Source organism: Boleophthalmus pectinirostris, unplaced genomic scaffold (assembly GCF_026225935.1).
Source record: "Boleophthalmus pectinirostris isolate CB_2022bp ecotype Guang Dong unplaced genomic scaffold, ASM2622593v1 HiC_scaffold_18, whole genome shotgun sequence".
NCBI lineage: Eukaryota > Metazoa > Chordata > Actinopteri > Gobiiformes > Gobiidae > Boleophthalmus > Boleophthalmus pectinirostris.
In genome coordinates, this window is record NW_026571133.1 from 13,057,175 (window position 1) to 13,082,204 (window position 25,030).

At 37.0% G+C, this 25,030-nt stretch overlaps 1 protein-coding gene across 1 annotated transcript in view; it reads right to left on the minus strand.

Moving 5' to 3' along the window:
• lrrc17 (leucine rich repeat containing 17) overlaps window positions 1-25,030 on the minus strand; it is a 33,354-nt gene that overhangs the window by 3,216 nt on the left and 5,108 nt on the right. Inside the window, exon 3 of the mRNA XM_020926656.2 lies at window positions 7,091-7,246. Within this exon, the coding sequence (XP_020782315.2) occupies window positions 7,091-7,246 (156 nt within the window). The remainder of the gene's footprint in view (window positions 1-7,090; window positions 7,247-25,030) is intronic.

Genomic DNA, 25,030 nt, shown 5'->3' on the forward strand with positions numbered 1-25,030 from the left:
GACAAATGTACCAAAAATACATATTCTGAATAATTTTGAGTATTCTGGTAGAGTTACGTTTTCATTTATTGTTATTGAGAATACAGTTACTTTGCTAAGATCAAAGGAATTTTTACATTTTGTGGTGAGTGCATTTGTGATTTTTTCCTTCTTTGATCAGTGATAAATAAATACAGAGCCAACGGTGAAACAAATATAAAGCTGTTTTTAATCCTATGTTGTGTGTTTGCACTATAATTTAATGCAACCCTGAGTCAAAGTATTCTAAGTATTCAGACTGCAGTACGCTGATTCAACCATGTACCAGAATATGTTATAAATAAAGCAGATATTCAATTCGAAAACTATTCTAACTAAAGTATTCATTTAGAGTCTCTGACAAAGATGAGAAATGACTGAAAAATGACTGAAAAAGACCACACTTTTATGCAAACATTACACAACCCAACTTTTTAACTTTTTAAATTAAACATCTTAGAGATGCCAATTTGAGAGTTTGTGTCATAACATTTCTGAAATAGTCAGACCCTCATCAGTCTATAGTTTCAGTCTGGGGCATGCTGCTAATCTCTCACAGCAGAGTAACAAATCCCAAACCCTGGCACAGCTCATCAGTTTTTCCAGCTCTAAATTCGTTGTGAAGGAGGAGTGCCACGAGCCTTCAGCAGAGGTGATAAATGATGGATCTGCCCCCGGGCCAGCCCCCTCCTCTGTGTGGATCTTGGCTTCTGTCTCCACAACAAATAAACAGAGAGGACGTGGCTGTCGCTATGACAACACTAAAAAGGCATCCGTAACACGTGCTGCTGCTGCTGTGGAGGGTAGATGAACTAAGGATAATAGAAAGATCGTACACAAGATGCAATGTAAGAACAATGCAAGAAGAGAGGAAAAGAGACATACATTAAAGCGTGACTACAGTTTTGCATGGGTTTATACTTGATTCCTGTTTGCAAAAAAGCTTCAGAATATGGTTGTCAGAAAAGATACCCAGACTAATTTATACTAAAACTGGTACAGAAACTACATAACTGATAACTGACAAATATTGGACTACTATTATTTTGTCTCTGTTTTGGTATTATATTAAAAAAAATAATAATACTATAAGATTTTTTTTCTAATATTGCCAACCTCTACCGTAGATTTGTCTTGAAATGCAAACCAATCCTCTGTTTGTGTCAGACTGTGACTCAAACAACAGGCCTGCCATTTCAGTGAAGCTAATTAATAATTGGCTGGTAAAATCCTGACTGAAATCCCTTTAACACGTGTTTCTGTGAAAAGCAATTGGGCGGGAAAATTATGCCAAACATGGTAACACTGTACACTGAACACTGATCTAATGTCTTTTTCAAGCCAAAGTTTAAATTGCGAAAGATGCATTGTCTTGTTTTAATCAATTGCCCTAAAATGCCCTTAAAATTACTGTGAATTCTCCTTCTTAGTTAAAGAAAGAAACAGCTATGTGCAGTATTATGGGTTATATGATTAATTAATTTACATTACAACAGGTTTTGTCATATATAAACTTCAAACTAATAGTAAAATTTTTGCTTATATACCTATTAGTAATTCTCTCTTGCTAAATGTACATTGCTCACTGCATTGTCATGTTTCCGCTTGTAATCCAAAGGAGTCTTCACACATTAACTACACATGTATTTCTGTGTTTTGCTACCCCTTTAGTTTAGTTTAGTTTGTTTTCATACCTGTTTTCATACCTGACAGTTCACTCTGAACTGTGAACTGTCAGGTATTAAAACAAATTAAACTCTGGTCTGAAAAAGAATCAGAAAAAAGAATAAATTATCCAAAGACCAAATGAACCTCATTGGATTTTAGTAACTCTGCCTTTACAAACTTGATTAATGAGTGTTGCTGCCTCTGACCAGTGTTGACCCTGAAATCTTATCATTTTGTCCATCATTTATAGCTGCCTCCACAATGAAAAGCCAGTTTAATAACACTCTTGGTGGATACGTGTGTGTGTGTGTGTCTGTCTGTGAGTGTGTCTGTGTGTGTGTGGGGGGGAGTTTGTCATTAGTCAGCAATTGAGTATAATCCAACCAAAAACAGCTGGATAAGCCCTTGCAATTCCTCAGGGTAAAAGGCAAGAATGAAAATAAAAGACGCATCAAAATAAAGAGCTGAGTAATTATATTGTCTGAATGTGGGAATTACCAAGAACAAAACAATGAAATTCAATTCAGAAAAGGCCATGAAGGAAGTCATGCTTTTTTATTGTATTTATAGATTTCTACAGAATTTGTCATTTAATGTTTTTATTTGTACAATATGAATAAAACATGGACTGGGTATAGTTATATGCTTTGGGTTCTGGTAAAAGAAATTAGGGATGGTATACTGATTATCACTAATAGAATAATCCCAGATATCGGTATCTTTTTTTATTTTTTTATTCTGTATTTGGCACCAATTTTTTTTATCTGCACTGCCCTAGTCTCATGTGTCATTCCCAGTTTGTGCTCAGTGTATCAGATTCATCTAAATCAAACTCACGTCAAACTCAAGTCCAGGGACCAAATTTGGCCTGCGATATAATTATATTTGGTCCACAATATTATATCAAATATGTATTAGAGCCTGCCAGCTGCAGACGGGCTATAGAGACATTATTTATTTAAAATTTTGATATAATTTTATACTGTGCTTGTTCTGGATTCAATGTTTAAGCAAAACTATTATTAAACATTTATTTTAATAAGAAAAGGTTTAACTTTACGTATCTTGAAAGAAGAGAAAACATGCAGATGTTATTGAAAATTTTCAATATTTAGTTTGGCTAATGACTTAGTCCCAGTTTTTTATTTTGGTCCTCTCTGAATTTGAGTTTGACACCCCTTATCTAAATATTAAAGGTCTTATATTACACAAAATTGACTCTTGTGAGTTTAAGTCATGTTATAATGCTGTTATCTTTGCAAAATATACCTGCAGTTTCATTCACACGTTTCAGTAACCCTTTATTATTAGTTTGTCCAAAGCTCAAATGCTCTGTTCCAATTTGTGATGTCAAGTAGTTTTAAATTAACAGCTCCTTTTACCTTTAGCTCAGTAGAAATGTGTAACTCGAGAGCTGAAATTATCCAGATTATTCTAGTGAGAGTGTGTGCATTTTAAAAACACACTGGACACTGGACATACTTCTTGTTTAACCACATGACATCACAAGGTGGAACATGTGTGAATGAAACAAAACACAACTCTGGGCACAGTTGTGATGAGGGAACACATTATAACATAGATCAGAAAATAGTGTAATATGGGCTCTATAATTTATACCCCAAATAAATAAAGCATAATATCGGCAAATATCGGCCACAATAGCAAGACAAATATTGGGTATCAGTATCGGCTCAAAAACCATATCGCGCTATCCCTGAAGGAAATGTTCTTTCTCAGATGTCAGTTTTTCCAATCACACGACTCACTGAGAAACTTCAGACGTTTGGTTGATAACATTTCCTAACCATTTACGATAACCAGCAGTAGTTACAGATGAAAAGGGTTTGAAATGAGCGTCTTTAATTTTAACCGCTAATTAAGTGTTAAAAATAGGAAAATTGGAGAAAAGTACTTTCAATTGGGTATCACATGCAACTGGGCCATTACCTTTTAGGTGCTAGAAAGTAGAACCATCTGGCTATAGCATTCAAGCAACGTTACCATCTATGACGGGTATTTCAAATGCATTAGTGGAAGGTAAAAAAGTAAAAAAGTACTTGAGAAATTTTTTTTACGTATCTATACTTTACTTTTGACAGTAATGTTGACAGTGGATGCTTTTTACTTTTACTTCACTCCATTGAGCGGGTGTACCTGTACTTTCTACTCCAATACATCTTAGATCTGGACTGAAAAGTAAAAAGGACTTGAGACTTCGCTGATATGGCTGTGACTTATTTTTAGCACATTTATTTTGAGTTAATGTCCCAACTTTGAGCAAACCAAACACCAAAATGGCTAGAAAAAATAAGAAATCAACTGATTCACTTGAAATTTGCTTTTTTAAAATTTATTTATCAAAAGCACTATATTTAAAGCTTTACTTGTTCTAAAAATCTCAGCAAAATACTTATTTTTTTACTCTTAAAGTGCATTTTACACATGTACTTCAAGAGTTTTACTCAAGTAGATTTTTTCACGTGATAATTTTACTTTTACAGGAACAAGTTTTTGCCCCTGTATCTGTACTTACGTAACAAAATTGAGTGCTTCTTCCAAAATGAGTGTCTTTGCAGTGTCTCTTTCCCTTGGTGTTCTCTTGAATGAAACTCCAACATAAACAAGAGTCATTTTCATATGTATGATTAAAAGGATGTAGCGTGATTGAGTCCATATGTCAGTTGGCCTAACAAGCTTTAAGGAAGTACACAAAATTTGTTACGAACCCCAGAAGATTGTTTACATGTGTCTAGCTGTAATGAATACAAGTACAAGGTTTGGTAAAGGATTTCCCTCTTGGCCAGGAAGACATTAACCCAGAGATCATTAAGCAGCAAGAGCAATGAGTCGGCAGTTTTATATAATGGGTTTGTACAGGAACACGGAAGAAAGTGCCAGTTTATTGAAGCGAGATTAGTATGCAGGGCAAGAAGGCAGCTTGGGTGAAATTGATCTTTTGAACACGAAATTCCCCAGTGTTTAGTGGATAAATGAATTCCTGACAGCTCCATAATGGATTACTTTGTTTAGGCTGGGTAATGTAAAAGGGGCATATTGGTTAAACTTCAAAGTCCAAACTTTTAGGTAACAAAAAGGCCAGTAACTGCAGAAAGTGAGAAAGCTGACAGGAGAGAAGGGTACACTGTTCAGATGTTCAGAGGAGTTGACATTTGGAAAGAGTAAATTGGTTTAATAAAAGCACTGAGGTAGAGTAGCAGCAAATCTTGAAGCAGTAGTAGTAGCAGTAGTGGCAGTAGTAAGAGAAGCATTATGTAGAGAAGTAGCTATTCTTAAAGTTGTAGCAGTAGTAGTAATAGTAATAGTAATAGTAGTAGTAGTAGCAGCAGCAGCAGTAGTAGTAGTAGTAGTAGTAGTAGTAGTAGTAGTAGGAGTAGCAGCAGCAGCAGTAGTAGTAGTAGTAGTAGTAGTAGTAGTAGTGGCAGCAGTAGTAAGAGAAGCATTAAGGTAGAGAAGCAGCTATTCTTAAAGTAGTAGCAGTAGTAGCAGTAGTAGTAGTAGAAGTAGTAGTAGTAGTGGCAGTAAGAGAAGCATTAAGGTAGAGAAGCAACTATTCTTAAAGTAGTAGTAGTAGTACACTAAACCCTCCTCAAGTGCTTCCTTGAGGTGAAATGCTTTGAGCGCCTTCAAGGTAGAAATGCACTGTATAAAAATGTGACCATTTACCATTTAGTAGTAGTAGTAGTAGTAGTAGTAGTAGTAATCTAGTTGGTTAGTGCTTAAGTCTTTGGTCATGTACATAGATTAGAAGATTTAATGACTCTAAATTTTACACACTACAGCCTATTGTGCTTAGCCTGATTCATCAGCCGGTTTCACGTTGTGGAAACTATCTGACCTAGCAGTGTTAGGATTTGTTCACTCGACGGTAGGCAGGTACTTTTTTTATTTAACCAACTGTTGCTATTTGGTCATGACATATGTAATGTGCCGCTAATGAGGCTAACTGGTATATTAAGCTTTTCCCAAATAACGTAGAAAGAAGGGCAATAACGTCTTTCCACTTGATAAAATTCACCAAACATTCTCTTTGTTCTGGCTTTAAATCCTCGATCTCGGGAATCTTTGCCAACGCAGAATATATGGCTCTTCGCTGATTGGCTGGAGCCTGGATTCACACTTCCAGGGTTCTTGCAAACTGTCTAGTGTATTTCGATTCCTGATCTAGTCACTGGAGAGAAATGAAATTGAGTGGAGGCACTAGATGGCGCCAGCCTGGCTATATTGGGCTTGCCAAGTATTTCAGTTTTGATGAAGGTAGTAAGTAAGTGTAGTAGTAATATGTATAGATCAAATTGCATCAAATGACCAAATGTTTTCTTGTGAGATTGTCAGTTACATGCTTTTGGACAGCAGGTTTCGCCTGTGATGTTTACAACATGTTGTAGAATGAAACATTATGAACACAACAAAAGGCCAGGCTTAGAGCGTGTGACAGTTTTAAATGGACATGAACAGAAAAAGAGGGGAGCGTTGATTAGCTTTGTTAACATTACAGCTCGTGTCAGCAAAAAACGTGTGTTAAGACTGCAGCCTGCAGCAGCTGTCAATACACCTAAAGCATGTCTATCCCCAAGTAATTTCTCACATAATCTTTTTTTTTCTCCAGAGGAATTGTGTAAACACCACTAACTCATTTTGATGATGACAGAATTAGTGAAAAAACATGTCAGTGTTTGCACAAGTCAAAGCTGTTGTTAATGTTATTGCAAACAAATCAAATCAAAAAAGAAAATGTTGAGTCAACATCAATATTATGTCATGTTTTCATTTGTAATAGTCCATGTTGGTTTAAAACAAATAATTTAGATTAAATTGATCTTATTAAAATAAATACATTCACTCAGCATTAAATATTGAATAGAAAAAAGTGGCATATTTATGTACACACTTAATTTATTCAAGTGGTGTTTTCTTATTCTTATTTATGTTTAACTAACTAATTAACTAACTAGATACAAATAATAATGAATGAAAGTGACATATATTTACACTGGAGGATAGAGTGTAAGATTGACAGGTGGATGGGTGCAATGTCTGCAGTGCTGAGGTCGCTTTATCGGACAAATCGAAAGGCAAAGCTCTCGATTTACCAGTCAATTCACCCTCCTACCCTCACGTATGGACATGAGGTTTGGGTATTGACCAAAAGGCCAAAAGGAGTGGCTGGTTGCTCCCTTAGAGATAGGGTGAGGAGCTGGAGGAAGTGTCTGGAGTAGGGGAAGTTTGGGAGTCCCTGCTTAGACTGGTGCCCCCCCAACCCAGCCCCGGACAAGCGGAAAAAAGATAAATGGATACTTACATTCCACTATATGGTGATGGTAATACATTAGTAATCTCGAAATGTAGAGAGTGAATATGAGCATATTTTATCACTTGTTACCTGTGTCGATCTTCTGCAGGTTGTTGCTGCTGAGATTGAGCAGTTTAAGGTCTTTGGACAGCAGGAACTGTTTGGGCCTGAGGGTTCTGATGGAGTTCCTGGACAAGTCCATCCTTACAACGTCAGAGGGCAGGTCAGATGGGACACTCTTCAGATCTGGGACAAAAAACATAAGTGTAAATATAATCATCAGCCAATGTGCAGTTTAAAGTGCTCATATTAGGCTATATTCTGGTGTGTATGTTGTTTCCTCATTACAAACATACTGGAGTTGTGTTTTGTTTCATTCAGACACGTTTAACACAAAACCTGCATATTAAGGCTGAGAAGAGAAGAGTGCTCCACCTTATGATGCCATATGGAAATAGAGAAAGCCCTCCACTGTGTTTTTAAACTCCTTACACCTTCACTAGGATCATCTGGAAAATTTCAACCCTAGAATCTCTACTGAATGAAAGGTAAAATGTAGCTGTTAACTTGAAAACTACCTCTACATGACATCACAAGGTAGAACTCTGGGGATATAGACAGACTAATAACACAACACAAAACACAACTCCAGATATGTTTTTGATGAGCTAACAACATTATAACATGGCTAAAACCTCACAAGAGTCAGTTTTGTGTAATCTGTATAGCACACATGCCAGCTTCATGAGCCTCGTTTCCAGCCCCAGCAATTGATTGAATGTCTCACCCATTTTTCACAGCCATTTAAGATGTAAATTATTTCAGGTCTGTTCTAGCTCACAGCACTCCAAAAAACTTTTTGATGTGAAAAACCATGATGTGTATTACAATCAATCCTATAGACACCTAGTGCCTTTGCTTAATTTCATTTCTCTGCAGCGACTAGGTCAGGAATCAGAATACACTAGATAGTTTGCAAGAACCCAGAAGTTGTAGACTGTGCACCGCCCAAGAGCTGTGAAGCCATAACGGCAAACTCAAGCACCTGTCTGGGTCCCTTTTGTGGTACAGCACAACAGTAAACAAAGCAGTCGAGATGGATGTAGATGAAGCCAGACATTCTGTGCTGGCAACGATTTCCGAGATCAAGGATTTAAAGTCGGAATAAAGAGAATATTTGGTGAATTTTATCAAGAGGAAAGACGTTATTGCCCTTCTTCTTACGGGATGTGGCGCATTACATATGTAACAACCAACTAGCAGCGATTGGGTAAATTAAAAAAGTACGCGCCTACCATCGGGTGAACAAACCCTAATGCTGCGAGGTCAGACGGTTTCCACGAAATGAAACCGGCTGATGAATCAGACTAATAGACACCACTGCTGTGTAAAGAATTGCACCAAACTATTTGGGTCACATAAAGCAACAGCAGATATTGACCACAGCAAATCGAAAGAAACACAACATCTGATCCTAAATACTGGCCACTGTCAAAAGTCCATTAACAAATACATACACTTTCTTAAACTTTACAGTTTTTCCTACTTTTAGCTTTCAGGACAGACTTTCAATCTTCTACTGACAAAAACTGAGGTGAAAATTTTAACTAAACTTATACTAGAATATAGTTTACCTACACATTGTTAAAAGTGTGACAGGCAGTTACAACACCAGCACTCCAATGTCCCAGAATCTCCAGGAGAGCTGCAAATCCAATCAGCCCCGCATACATTTTCAAGATGTGGTGAGTGGGTTGAGAAACATTTAACGTTTTCAAGATGGAGGCACATGTGAGAGCCTGTTTTACAATATTTCACTGGCGCATCTCTAGCGCCTCCTGGGCCTTCAAGCAGACTGACGATTGCTTAAGGATTTACACACTGATTCTGATTCTTTTGAGATGACAAAAAAGAGATGGAGAGTGAATTATGGTAAAACGGTAAGACTGTAAATATACTAAAATGGAATGATTAATAAATGCAGATGGAAATGATTTAATTATTAATGTATTTGGCCATCTGTACTCAGCAGAGGCATGAAAAGTAAAGTGAAGAGAAGTGAAAAAATTAAGATACAGCTAAAATTGAATATCCTGTGATAAGTGTCTATAATTGTATATTTGTATATGTTGTGTATGATGCAAATTTAATTTAATACCTTTGAATGAAAATTGTATTTTTAAAATCATAAGTGGGATAGTAAGAGTAGCAGTTCCTATACATTTATTAGATAGGTTTGCAGTGTAATAGAAATAACATAAGTGAGATTGTAGTAATTACAAAATCAAACAATTATACACATTAAGAAGCAGTGTGGTTGGAACGTTCAAAGAGCCTTAAGGGAACATTAGGAGGAACCAAAAAAAAGTTGTACAACTGACATAAAACTTCCCAAAATAATCTTAGAATAAGTACTCTCCAAGGAACGTTCGGCTAACCTAAAAATAACCTTCCAAAAATATTCTGAGAATCAAAACTTATTAGCTGGGTTTGGTGCATCAAAATAAGTACTACAAGGTTCTAGTACTTAAAGTAGCATGAATATTTACTGCGTACAGCCTACGAGCACTCCTCCATCCAACGCTGCAAATCAGCGCTGCACATGTTGCCTTATGGGAGTCAGCTGGCTGGTTGTTAGCCATTTCAAGTCTGATCAACACTGTAATGAGTTTTGAATGTGTTTTCCACCATTATGCCTGTCAGTCTGTGATAAAATACAAAATCAACTCGCACTTCAGGTCAAATCTGCTGCACAAATCAAGTCAAGAAGAGAATCATTTGGATCATTTCAGCTCTGGAATCGCCAATCTCAGCTGCACTAATGGTAAAAAAGTAGCTGTTAACTTGAAAACTACCGCTTTGTGACATCACAAGGTTGAACAGAGCATTTTGAGCTTTGGGGATGCACATGGAATAATAAAGGAGGATTACTCAAATATGTGTGAAGCAAAACACAACTCCGGGTATGTTTTTGATGAGGTAACAGCATTAAAACTAGGGGTGTCAAATTATCGCGTTAATTGCGATTAATTAATTACAGTCATATTTATCGCATTATGTTTTTAATCTCTAACTTTAGTGTTTCTGTATGCAAGTTGCTTTATTCTAAAACCTGTTTTTATGTGTTGTTGGGACAACAACAACACACACACACACAAAAAACACATTTATACATTTTTTTTATTTTGGTAATTACACTCATTGCCGGAAACCCACACAAAATGCGCGCAGTAAGAGCGATGTAAACGTCATGTTAACGTTGGCGGCATCAGTCGCACAATGGACGAGGTCGAAGAGCCAGTAGAACAGAGGCAGCAGTGCACAGGTTAAAACGCATTCGTGTCTTGGAAATTATTCTCCCGACGTGAAAAATAAAAGAAAATAACAAATATAATATTGCCTACAACTTAAATGTCACTGGTGAAAACAACCTGCATAGGCTCATGATGTCTGCACTACTGTCCTATAGTGACCTGCCACATGAGGGGACACGCACACAAACACACACAAACACAAACACAGACAAACAAACACACACCTTCATCATCGTCATTAACCTGAGAACGCGGGGACCACGTTTCCTTCCGTAGTTACTGCGCGGACACCGACGTGCTCCCGTGAGCCTCGTGTGGACCGTGTTTTCCGTGCGTAAACTGCGCTTCCTCCTGTGCGCCTCTAAACCAGAACTAACACCAAGACTAAAAGCAGGACTAATCCAGTCCAGGACTAAACCAGGTCTAAACCAGGACTAAACCAGGACTAAACCAGAACTAAAACCAGAACTAAAACCAGGTCTAAAACCTAAACCAGGTCTAAACCAGGACTAAACCAGAACTAGCACCAGGACTAAAACAGGATTAATCCGTTCCAGTACTAAACTAGGACTAAACTAGGACTAAAGCAGGTCTAAACCAGGACTAAAACAAGGACTAAAACCAGTGATCTCATATATAAAGCATTTCTCTATCAATAATATTTTTAATATGGTTAAGGAAAGACTGGACTTTTTATTGTCTTTAAGTAGACAAAGATTATTATGTTCAGATTTCCTCGTCTTTACTTTACAGCAAACAGTTTCTTATTCATGGAGACTTGGGCTCAACAGCCAATTTGGAGAGATTTGTTAAACAATAAATGACTTTATAAAGTCACTTTTTTAATCTATATCAGTCTTTTGATCTGCCACAATAATGTAATAATGAATTTAAATGAAAATACCTCAAATTGAAGGCTTTTCTCAGCAATTTTTAGGTGAGATTAAAATGAGATTAATTAGATTAATTAATTACAGATCATAATTAATTAATCTCTCAATTTTTTTAATCGCATGACAGCACTAATTAAAACCATAGACTCTATAAAGACGTGGATGAAACAAGTGTGACGTCTCCCATAGTGTTCTTAATTTATTAGGAAAACACTGAAAAAAAAGCACCAGGATCATGTAAAGCAGGTTAATCCAAACATTTTAAGACCAAAATGACAAGACTCTGCAGCAGTTATAGAGAGAGGTAACCTGATTCATCAGCCAGTTTTACTTTGTTTCAATTCGTACAAACTTCGTCTGACCTCGCAGCCTTAGATTTTGTTCGCTTGACGGTAGGCGGGTACTTTTTATCATTTAACCAATCGTTGCTATTTGGTCGTCACATATGTGATGTGTCGCTAACGGGGCTAGCAGGTATATTAAGCTTTTCCCAAATCCTGTAGGAAGAAGGGCAATAACGTCTTTCCCTTTGATGAAAATTCACCAAAAATTCTCTTTATTCCGGCTTTAAATCCTCGACCTCGGGAATTGTTGACAACACAGAATATATGGCTATTCACTGATTGACTGGTGCCCGAACTTGCACTTCCGGGGTTTTTGCGAACCGTCTATTGTATTTTGATTCCTGACCTAGTTACTGGAGATAATTGAAATTGAACGGAGGCACTAGGTGGCGCCAGCCTGGCAAAGAGAGAGGGGCCACAGTATTCCAATGTAAGTCAATGGGAGTCAGAGTCAGAAGGAGCCAGAAGACCCCACATGTGAACTTCCTATTTGGAACGCTGCGGGTAACGACTTAGTTATGCCCATTTATATATATACAGTCTATGATTATAACATGGCTTAAAGCTCACAGGGGTCAATGTTGTTTAATATATGACCTTTAAATGATGTTTTTGTGGCTGTTTAGTCACTTCAGCCACACAATCACACTGTTTAGAAGCCCTTTCTTACACAAAAACACGATTTAAACACGTACTGGGTTGAACTGTGATGGTATATTTGGATAAGCCTGCATGGATACTCATTTCCTCCACAGCTTTGTTTACAGCTTGTATATTTAGACTTAGAGATGTTTATTGGGCACATGCAGCTTCTTATGTGAGTACAGTAAAACACATTGTTTACCCCTTAACATGACCAAATCCACGAGCATACACAATAAAGCTATCATAAAGCAGATATACCCAGAGACTCTAATTCCCAGAATCCCTTGTGGCACATCAGCATTCTCCCTTTTGTTTTTCTGTCCAAGAGAAAGACAGCTGTTCTAGTTTCAGTGGTATTCAGTGACTTCTTGTATTGTGTATTGCCAAGGTTTAAAAATAATCACATTTAAGCCGGATATAAATGAGTTAATCTTTCTTCATGAACATTTCTTTATTTGGACATTTTTATATGTGCATAGGAAAAAAAAGATATATGGATAAATAAAGCAAAACACATAAAACGACCTTGTGCTACAAGCAAACACATAACTCTAAAACAGAGTGGGAGGAAACAAATTCTTATCCCCATGAACCCTTTCTGCAATTCCAGTTCAAAGACCCTGTGCCAGATTTTTTCCATGTATCTGAGAAAAAGTGGTCTTCTCCCGGTACAGATGTATTCTATAAGCAGCTGTGTACTGACTGCATCTACTCTACTGCCTTTTATTGTATGATAATCAGGAAGTGTGGATTACCCTGCTAGTTGTTGTTAGCTCTGAAAGTTGTGAAAACAGTTTATAAACTCATTGCGGTGAATAGTTAGGATGCTTGGGATGTGTAAGTTAATTGAGGAGTAACTTTGGACCACTGCGTGTGTTGCACCCTCACAATGAACAACAGGCTTGCATTCATTTTAGCTTTTGGGCAACTTTTAATTTCAGATTCCGGTTCTTTGTTAACAGGTATTTTATTATCATTTTTCTGCCTCTTTACAACAACAACAAATCAATACGCTTTTCCAATAAGCCTTTGAGTCTCACATTCTTAAATTAACAGTAAAGTAAAGACCATGTTATTACATAAGTACAATGAAATAATAAAATAAAGAGTATTATGATTGAAGTATGTATTTATATCAAATGAAGATGCTTTTTTAGCTATTTAAATTAAATATGAATTTAGTCTTATGAATTTTATAACAGAAATATTGCATTTTAATTTTCATGGCACTACACATGCAGAGACAGGCCTCTACCCTGACTGAAAGATGCATAAGACTGAAAGTTTTTTATTCTATTCTCTTTTTATGCTAATTTTAGGATGATTATTGTTTTGATTTGTTTGTATTGTAAGTTTAATGTGTTTCTTATACAGTAAAGCACTTTAAATTACTTTGTGTACAAATTGTGCTATACAGATAAACTTTCCTTGCTTTGCCAAACCATTTAAAATGAACTAGTTCTGTTTTTCACAGTTTTAAAAAGTAAAAATAAGGAACGCAACCTTTAATTTCATTCACTCAGACTTCTCTTTTCCTAATAATTCAGATGAAAATATGTAAGATCCACAATACATAATAAACTGTTTACCTACACATATAACATTTTAGGTTCTTCTCCTTCTTCTTCTTCTTCTTCAAAAAAAAAACACTGTTAATTGTTAATTTCTTCTCCATAATATTACAATTCCTGCATCCATCTCTGCGCACTCCTCTCGTGTGTGTTCATCTGATAACACCAGTGCAGCTGTCAGACTGGTAAAGTGAGACATTTTATTAGCCACATGTTTTAATGATTATCACATATCTTGTGCCTATAACGACCTTTTCCTGTTGAGTTACAGTAAGAGTCTTTTCTGGATGGAGAACAGAACGAGAGAAAACATGCCAGCAGTGATTCACTCGTGTCTGCGATGGCCATTTGAATGAATCTGCTGTACACATTATACTTGTGTACATCCCAGCAGTTTAACCCGGTTAGACCCGACAATCCTCTGCAGTGGAAATGTCTACGCACAAAAAACAGAAGGGAGAAATGGGGAAAAGTAAAGGGACCTACATCACAAATGTTTCAATGAAAAACAGAGATTGTCTCCAAACCTTGTAGTTGATAATAACTCCTATTTAAAATGTGCACTGTGCAACTTTTCTGGTGGACGGTCCACTACGAGGCTTGTCTCCATGAAGATGTTATTGCTTTCCCTGGAATGTTCCATGGTATGACATTAAACATAAGGCTGTGCAATTAATTGAATTTTGACTGTGATTTAGATTTGTGTGTCAAACGATGTCCAAACTCATATAATCGAGCTGAAACGATTTACGTGCTGGCGAAAGTGAAGAGTTGAGCTTGTATACTGAGAACCACAGGAGGCTTAAACAGATCTGAATTATTTTAATAGATCCATGGAATAAACCCATAATATCATCCATGGGAATAGAACATGTGGGGCGATTCCTAGTAAGTACGCATGTGTGGAAAATGACAATAGCAGCACTAACTCTTAACAGAAGTGTCTAAAAATAAATCACTTTTAGCAGCAAGTCATTGTTTGTAGCTTTGCGTTTGTAATACTTAGATGTTAGTTAGAAATACAGGCTGTCATTAAATCAAACACTGAGCCACTTTTAGGTAGTTTGTGTGAAATGGAGGATCTGAACGGAGCAGTGCAGTTAGAGTCACCGGGGCATTGAGGAGCCCGCCTCATCTGTGTGTTTATGAGGGAGCGACAGTGTCAGTGGAACAACAGCACTGTTACACACGTGTGGAGGAACATGTGTCTGTTGTGTGTGTGTGTGTCTGGACCTGGGAAATACAGAATGTTTCTTCAGACGTGGTTTTGATTTGCATCTGCGAGAGGTGAGTGTGAGTGAGCTGTTTTAACACAGGGCTGAGTTTATGGGGATGTTTGTTGTACATCAGGCTGTATTTTAAGTGCACCTTTCTCACCAATGCACCTGTCTGACCAGTGCACTGTTGTTGTTAGTATCTCTTCATAAATGTACATTATGTGTATTAAGTGCATTTCACATGTGTAGAGCTGTCATATATCTCTCATATGGTTTCTAGATACATAATGCATGATAATTACATAGACAAGTAATAGTACTGAAGGCTAAGATGGATAAACAAATAGTTCCATTAGTACAAACAGTGAGTCATATACAGTCCAATATATATAAACTGTGTTGGGAGTTTCTAGTTTTTACATGAACTAGATCAAAGTTCAGTTCACAAATTCCAAACTGAACTAGTTTGTTCATAGTTTCTAGTTAATAGTTTGTTCATAGTTCCAAAAAAATGAACTAGTTCATTGTTCTTTTGTTTCAATATGTTGGTTCGAGCTATTATTTTTTAATATCATTGCCAAAGCCCATATAGAACCACAGACAGCAATTATTTTATCAGTTTTAACAATGAAACTATGTGTTAGATTTCATTTTCATATCAAATTTTGAATCCTTATTCAAACAGGGTTCACATTAGCATTTAGGGAACAGCATTCCTGCCATTGTTGCTGTTGGTTCAGTCCACACTAGTAGCAGCTGCAGCTTTCACCCCTACAGTATAGACGGTTTGATTTGATTATTGTTTTGTCAACACACGACACAGGACACATGCAGCTTGAGTGCAGAAAGCTCCACTGTCTGTGCGGTTTGCATGAAGCTGCAACACTGGCTAGCGATGTTGTCAACACTAAAACATTTGACCCTCGTAAGTTATGATGCTAAATTAACAGTGGTGAGTGAGATACATCCTAATAATCTGTATGTGTTAAATCAGCTGAGTGCGTAAATGATGAGAAAAAATGTCTCAAACTTCAAACCCCAAGTCTCCTCATTGCATGCTACTGGAGCCCAGTCATACTTTTTTAAGATTAAGGAACCTTATTTTAAAGCGTTACCACCATCATCTACACCTCTGTAGAGAATCTGAGCATAAGAAATATTATAACATCTTTTAATGATCTCTTCATGTACAGTGCAGTCTGATGCTGTTTCACATCTATACTTCAAATGGTCTATAAAAGGTCTATAAAAATGTGGTTCAATTTACCTGAACAATTAAGTTAAGTTTTAAAATGGTGTTTAACTGTCTAACTGTTCAGTGTGGATATTATGCATGACACAAACAGTTGTAAGCAGGTTCTATATTTCTAGGTCCATCTGTATTCACATGTGGAACTTTGAGATGGAGGGGAAAGATGAAAAGGAAGCCAGACCTCTTCTGAATTTTGGTTTAATCTTTAAATATAGTCCTGTGACAGTCCAGTGCACTAATGCTGATTCTTGTCTTTGTCTCAGACTTGGGATGTTGTGAATGCGCTCAAAATGCTGTGTTTGAGGCAAGGCAGTTCCTCGTGTGTCCTGAAGACATCCCTGAGAGCTTTCTGTAGGTCACGCACACTATTTATTATCATGTCTATTTGAAATGAATGTTCAACCCATTTGACTTTGTCTCTGTCCCCCAGAGACTCAAAGTTCGTCTGCTTGGCTCAGGAGTTTTCCGACTCTTTGTCTGAGCAGACAGACGAGTGTCCCTGCATGCTCCAGCCCAGGGATGTGTTATTGGCTGTTGTACCAAAGGTCTTCCACAGCCTGTGGCTGCCTCCAGCAGACGCAGACTTCTTCAACATGCCTTCCTCTGACTTCAGCATCCAGGCCATTGGAGTGACCCATCGTGTGCTAATGATGCTCTAGGAAACATGCTCCAGAGAGTGCACTTCTCGGACTCCATAAGGGACCAAATGGTTCTGATCACGGTGAGAACCCACCAAATGTTTTCCCATGAAGAACTGGAGGAACCTGTTTAATCCATCTACCCCCAGCCTGCTGACCTCACTGACCTGATGGTAAAAGAAATCTGTGCTCTCTTCCCTTCTGAAATCAAGGAGCATGAAGACCCCAGCACAGACCTGGAGTCTGCAATCCCTGGTCCTCCTCCTCCTGAGGACGTCATTCAAAAAGCCTCAGAGAAACCAACAGTGGAACTCTGTGCACACCTGCCCAAACTCAGTGTCACTTCAGACCAGCTCACAGACACTGTCCTCCCTGAGGTAGTCTCCTCTCAAGTCTTGTGTGACCCACATCCTGTGGAACTCACTCATTCTCTCCCAGATCTCGGGTCTTGAGGAGATCCCAGGACTTGAGGAGATTCCAGGACTTGGGCAGATCCCAGGACTTGGGAAGATCCCAGGACTCTAGACCCTCCTGGGACTCGAGGTCCTCCCAGGACTGCTACTGTTACTGCTACTACTTCTGCTATTACTACTACTGGTTACTGGAGGTATCTTCCCATATTCAACTGTAATGTAGAAACTATATTAATTGCTCTGTTTATGCTCAAATCCCTCTCTCTCTTGCTTATTAATAATATTTTTTTTATTATTTGTATTAATTAGCAAAGAAGACAGAAGAACTGATAATTCAGTGGGTATTTCAGAAAACAGCACAGACAAACTAAGTTTTATTCATTCACTTCTTAACACAGAGTTGGAGTTAACTACTGATCCAGCTTTGTATCGCTTTACTGACCATCCAGCCAAAGTGTCTTGCTCAAGGACACAACAACATGAACAGAGAACTGGACACAAATCTTCTATGACCTGTTAATTCTATCCCTGTCAGCACAAGTTCCTATAAGCTTCAGTTTTCTTTATCATAGAAATAACAGCTTGAAAAACACATCTTGTGCAGTTGAAATATGCTTGATATTTTATCATGTATATTTGGGGATCATCATACACTGTAATTTGACAAGTAACAAGGCTTCTCATTGCTATAATTCAAGATGAAGACACAGAACCATATATTTGCTTATGTTTAGATAGTGGAAATGGGAGCAGTTTTTCACATATAGGCTGTGAGTTAGAGTTTTGGACCAATGCCCGATAGGAAAAATTAGGTACTACTAAAGGTCCTATATTATGCAAAATTGACTCTTGTGAGTTAAAATGCTCTTAACTCCATATTACCTCCTGCCATGAAATTAGACTATTAAAAGGCCTATTTTATACTCTTTACTGATTTATGTTATAATGTTTTTTCCTCATCAAAAACATACCCAGAGTTGTGTTTTGTTTTAATGTATGTGAACAGTATAGAGCTGCAAATGTATTTTCATTATTACATTTTTTATTGTGAAGTTAGAGCATTCTCCAGGGTTGGGTTTGTGCTTCCTAGAGTCAAACCATAATTACTTCACTAGCCACATGTGTGAAAACCATTACATGAATTATATCTAAACACCGTGTTATGATTCAGTGCTTTGAGTCACTTTTTATTGCGAGCCCAGTTTAAAACATTGACAAATCATGATACATTTAAACATGAGGCAAGTCTGTTTTAAAAATAATGACATCACCCTATCTATCATATACTCGAAACTAAGCGAAATGCAGGAGCCGCTATTTGACATCTTAAATAGAAGACATAGATATGAAGCAGAGTGTGATTTCATGCTATTGGGAAAATACGGCTTTTAAAGTGCAGCCAAGCCAAATGGGGTATGGGGTAAGGATTGATTGAGTACATCTGATGGAAAGTGCATGGTATATCATTTGGAAATAAAGTGAAAAAGGCCAGATATATGAGAAAAAAAGAGGTTTAAAGGGCCTATATTTTGCTAAACTTGTGAGCTTTAAGCCATGTTAGAATGTTGTTACTTCTTTAAAAACACACCTGGAGTTGTGTTTTGTTTCATGTTTGAGTAACCTTTTATTGTTAGTCTGGTCTGTACATCTCCTTTGCTCCACCTTGTGATGTCAAGAAGTGCTTTTTTTTTTATGTTAACAGCTACCCTTTTATCTTTAGTTCAGCAGAAATTGGCAATTGCAGGGCTGAAATGATCTAAATTATTCTAGTGAAGGTGAACGGAGTTGAAAAGCACTTCATGGAGGAGCACTTCCTGTATTACCATATGACTTCACAAGGTGGAACAGAGTGTTTTGTGTTTGAGTTAAGACCACAGCCTAAAAATACAAGGTTTATGTGTTAAAAGTGTGTGAATGAAACTAATCTAACTAATCACAGTGAAGTATGAAGTGAAGTATGACCCAAAAAGCAGCTGATAGTTTTAGTTATCTCCTAAAAACAATCTAAAGATACTACATGTACAAGATCTTTAGGCTCTAAAAATGATAATTTGAACTTTTTGAACTTCTATGGCCCACCCCTGAGAAGTAGTGAAAGAGGATATCAAACATATCAACATCAGAGAGGCACAGGGCCACTGAGAGAAGATTAATCATTTTCCAACTACGTGTTTTCTTTTGTCAGATTTCCTTTCATTTTTATACAGAAGAAGATCAAAAACCATCAGGTCTGAGTTAATATATGCAATACTGTACTTTGATTGTGCTTGGGTTGCTTTGACAGCATTGAGTTCCTAATCCAACAAAGGGATACTGAAAATCTTATTCATTGTAAAGATTAAACCTGGGTTATTTGAATTGTTCCAAATGTGAAAGGAAGAGAGAGGTTTTTTGAACAAAATTATGGACATGAGCTAAATTTAAAAATAAATAATAATAAAATAAGTCTAAATTAATCCTCTGAGGCCCTAACTCTATCATATATCCCACTAACACCCCAACTGGTGATTTTCAGATTCAAGAATGTGATGATCTCATAGTCCCAGATGGGGGGGCAAGAGCCAGTTTTCCCTATTGATTACGTTGTACTTTCCCATGAAATATCCAAAAACACAACACACAAACATTGAACCTGATCTTTCCATTAATCATTAGACCCAAGAACTCACTGTATTACAACAGAAAACTGTACATTAACAATACCCAGTTTTGCTGCCTCCATTTGTGTCAAATATTATTAGCCTATAGAATGTTGTTGTGATGTTATCTGAACAGCAACAAACATGAGCTCTTTCTTCAGGTTTGTGATCTATTTAACCAATAAAACAACCAGTGGCAGAGTTAGCCATTTAGGAGCCCTAGGCGAACTTGAGTTTGGGGTCCTCACTATAATGCACCCTTTTTTTGTTTTGTTTAGTTTTTTTAATATATTTATTGTCTGTTTTTCCCTATTGTTCTTGAGACATGCACATCTCTATTTATTTGAACTATGGTGGATTGGAAACTCTTCTTATTAGTTTGGTCGCCTACTAGATACCCAGAACTGAAAGTAGTTTTATTTTTTTTACATTTTAGTTTACATCCATTACATATGATTATTATTATTTTTCTTATGATTATTGTTTAAAAGTAAATTACTCTCATTTAATGTCATATTGAGAGAAAATCAACTTGCTGTGAGGCCTCGGCCATTAGTAGCACTGAGGGCAATTGGTTGGGGGCCCCTTCAGGTTTGGGGGCCCTAGGCAGCTCCGTACTTTTGCCTAATGGTAGCACCGCCTCAATGACAACAATGAAAGCACTTGCTATCATGTATTTACATTCCATATATTACACAAAACTGACTCTTGTGAGCTTTAAACCATATTAGAATGCTGTTACCTCATCAACATTATAACATAGATCAGAAAATTGTGTAATATGGACCCTTTAATCTACTGCCAAAAAACTATTCAATGTGGGGAAACTCCATTTCGGTGTTAAGATAGACAGGAGCACTCCATTACTGTTGACAAATGTGGTTACAATTCTGCCCAGTGTCCCCTGTTACAGCCCCTACCCACTTCAGATAACACCATAAAAGATTCATTATTTCTGCTGACTCAACACACATGCCCTGAGAACCATGAAGCCCAAGGAGAGAATTTGCCAAAACAGCTGCAAACGTGAGTTAGATCTGGGGCTCTTGCTTTCCTCAGCTCGCAATAAATTTACAATCTTCATGGCCCGAAACATATTTGAACCCAAAAAGGACTGAATAAATCTAGAAAATAGCTTGCCAACTTGAAGCAAAGATGAGGGTGGATAATAATCTTTAGTTAGTCATAATTTGATACAGTGGACGTCTATACTGTAACCTACAGAGTTCAACTTTAATGCAGCCAAGTGGGGAATCAAAACACAGGACAAGAGTCATGGTATTCCCATAAAAGTGCAAGTACGTCTAAGGTATGGCTATTTCATTTACTGGTATCAAATTAAACATGATACAATTCAATAGTTTATAGTGTGTTTGCTGTTGTAAAGAGGTCACAATATCAAATTTTAGTATTGCTTTTACTGTAAAAAGAAACAATTATTTGGCAGTTATCATTCCTCTGGTATGTGTCCAATTTTATGAAACCCAATGTAAAAAATGAAATATGTTATTTAGCATGACTTAAAGGTCATGTATTACATAAAATTGATTCTCATGTGCTTTAAGCCATGTTAGACTATTGATACCTCCTCAAAAAATACATGGAGTTGTGTTTCATTCGCACAAAGCTCACTCCAAAGCTCAAAATGCTGAGTTCCACCTTGTGATGTCATTAAGTGGTAGCTGTCAAGTTAACAGCTACCTTTTACATTTTGTTTAGTGGAGACTGGCAATTCCAGGGCTAAAATTATCCAAATGATTCTAGTGAATCACTCCCCTCCATGGTGTTGTACGGAGTTTAAAAACACAGTGCCGCACTTTCTATTTTACCTCATGACATTACAAGGTGGTTTTCTGTTGAGCGAACTCAGAACTCAGTGTAAATATACAGGGTATGAGAGTTAAAAATGTATGAATGAAACAAATCACAGATCCAGGTATGTTTTTGACGAGGAAACATTACAACATAGATCAGAAACTGGTGTAATATGGGCCTTTTAAACTGCCAGATATAAAATGTATAATTTATTTATTTATATTTGTATTATATTCATATTTATAACATTTCAAGTCATTTTGTGTTCTTACTTTTATATTGTGATCTGAATAAATACAATTATTAACTGACCAGGTTATCTTACCATCCCTAACATATTGGTGCATGCAAATCGGCCATAGCTTCTTAGGCATTTGGCGTCATACAAACATACTGTAACTCAAAGCAGTGACAATTGACACTAACACAGTCCATATGCAAAGCCTTAGCACCACCATTCTATATTTAATAAAGGCTTCATAAGAGCTTCCATATTGTGTGTTAGCATGGAGTTGACTCAGTATTAACGTCAGTGTGGAGCCTGGGATCTGTGTGGTAGACCTCAGAGGAACAGGCTTTAAACCCGAGGACTCAAATATATTGTGTGGAGACGGGGAGATTAGAAAAACTTTCCACTCAGATACAGCAGTTTCTCTTTTTGTTTTTCGCTGCTTTTGGTAACGTCACTTCTTCTGCCATTTTTATATATTTTTATATCATCCAAAAGAGTATATTAAATTTATATATACCAAGTAAAGCCAGGATTTAATATTTCAGTTTGATAAAGTCTGTTTCATATGTCGGTAAAAACTCTGGAGTCATACAATGCTATTCAGATCATACTAGTTATAAAGACATCATTGCATACTTACATACAGTCTAATTAATTAAAGGGCCTGTACCTGACTTTCATGTCCATATTATGCTATTTTCTGATCTACATTATGATGTTGTTTCCTCATTAAAAACATTCACACATGTTTAACACACAAACGCTGCATATCTTATGATGCCATGTTTTAATACAGGAAGGGCTCCACTGTGTTTCTGAACTCCATACACCTTCACTAGAATCATTTGGATAATTTCAGCCCTGGCATTGCCAATCTTTACTAAACAAAAGGTAAAAGAAAGAAAGTTAACTTGAAAACTACCATGTCATGACGTCACAAGGTGGAACAGAGCATTATGAGCTTTAAAGATGTATACCATAGACCGATATAAAAAGGTGGACTAAGCGAGTGTGGCGTCACCCATAGCGTTCAGTGCCACTCAAATGAAGCCCACAATGCTAACGGTTACAGGAGCAAATTTGGAGTCAGTAGTGGGTTAATACGAACATTTTAAGACCAATATGACGAGGCTCGCAGCAACAGTTACAGAGAGAGGGGCCACAATGTTTCAATGTAAGTCAGTGGGAGCCAGAGTCAGAAGGAGCCAAAGAGCCCACGAACTTCCGAACTTCCTATTTGGATTAGCTATGTTGCCCATTTAGATATACAGTCTATGACCTACACAGACTAATAATAAGGGATTACTCGAAGGTGAAATGAAACAAAACACAACTCCAGGTATTTTTTTGATGAGTTAAAAACATTCTAACATCTCTTAAAGCTCACAAGAGTCAATTTTGTGTAATATAGGACCTTTAAAGGACCTTTTTACTACATATTGTTTGCTGTAATAAACAGATACTGTATTGTTTTTTTTTTTTTTAAATGACAATGAATAATATATTACCTATAAATTTTAAAACCCAAGTTTAGCCAATATGAGGCATTGTTGTTTGTAGCAATGGAAACCATGGGGAAATAACAATGCCTGTGACTATCCCAGATGGTTGTTTCTCTGCCATGGTTAAACATCTGATTGAGAGAAAGGATGAGGTGGACGGGGCTCACAGATCGTTCAGGAACATTTTCATGGTTTAAAATTGCTTACAGGCCCTTTAAATTCATTTATAGCCTTGGCTGTTCTCTCTCTTAGGCTTTTATTTAGTCCAGGTTTAGTTAAAGAGTTATTAGAAACACGGAAAACAAAACAAAGCAAACAACTATGCAGCAATTGATACTCTGCAGTGACATCATGCTGGTGTATTTTTATGTATTTCTATTGGTCAATAGTTCAGCAGGTGCCATGGTGACATGATGCACACATGCAAACACTGTCAAAAAGTTTTTAGATTCCATGAAAACTCTATAAAAAATAAAAAAACATGATCAATACAAACATTAATCAACTAAAATGTGAGAGTGACTAGCATTTGAGAAAACACGATGACATCACATCAGCTATTTTGATAGGCAAAAAGCATCAATGTAAGTAAGTCAACATCAACATCATCAACCGTTATCAGTGAGTTTTAAATTTTTCAAAGTAACGTTTTTGATCCTCAACATTCAGTGACTTAGAGTAAGATGATGAAGTCATGTCAAAATAATTAAATGCAAAACCTACTTCAAAATAAGAGGAGTTATCTCATGACAGACATATGCAAAGCAACTGTCAACACAAACAAGCGGCCGACTGACTTTTTGCCTACCAGCCACTGTGCACATGTGGAAAAGCTGGAACTAAACAAAAACAACATTTTCTCATATTAGCTGAAAAGTGGCAAACGTTAACCAGCTTGTGACTGTATTGTAATTTGAGTAGTTTAACAGCAAAAATCAGCTCACCTTTTGTAGTTCCAGCTAAGTCTGTTCTTTCCAGTCAGTGTTAAAACAATGATAAGATTAAAGTCTAACTTAAATAACAGAGCTTCAGACAGAGCAGTGCCTCTAGTTATTGTCACACCCCCAGGGAATGTTGAAGACATCAGCTGCAAAGTATCAGTAATGCATTGCTAAAACTACATGCCCCAGTGATCACATTATAAGCTCAGTATAGTGGCATCTCTATAGTGCAGAGTAAGACCTTAATTAAAAGCAAGTTAAATCCTCCAGCTTGGTTCACTTTTGTCACGCTCACACATTACAAATTACTTTTTATGGTGTGGTGAGGGTTAGGATTTCAAGACTGAAATGGAGCAAGATGGATGGCACAGACAAAGCTGCCTTTATAGTGGTTCAGATAAAGAATTGATTCACTTTTGGAGGGAGAAAATAATTAGGAAAATATGTAAAAGGTTTTCCCCCGACAGACAGATGGTGCTTTGTGGGGTTTTGGCGTATTATTGACGCTTCATGAAAGATGGCTCTCTTTGCTGGGCTCTGCATTTATGGCGCTAATTAAATATGGGAAATCATCAGATGCAAACCATGGACACATAGATCTTTTTATTTCGAGG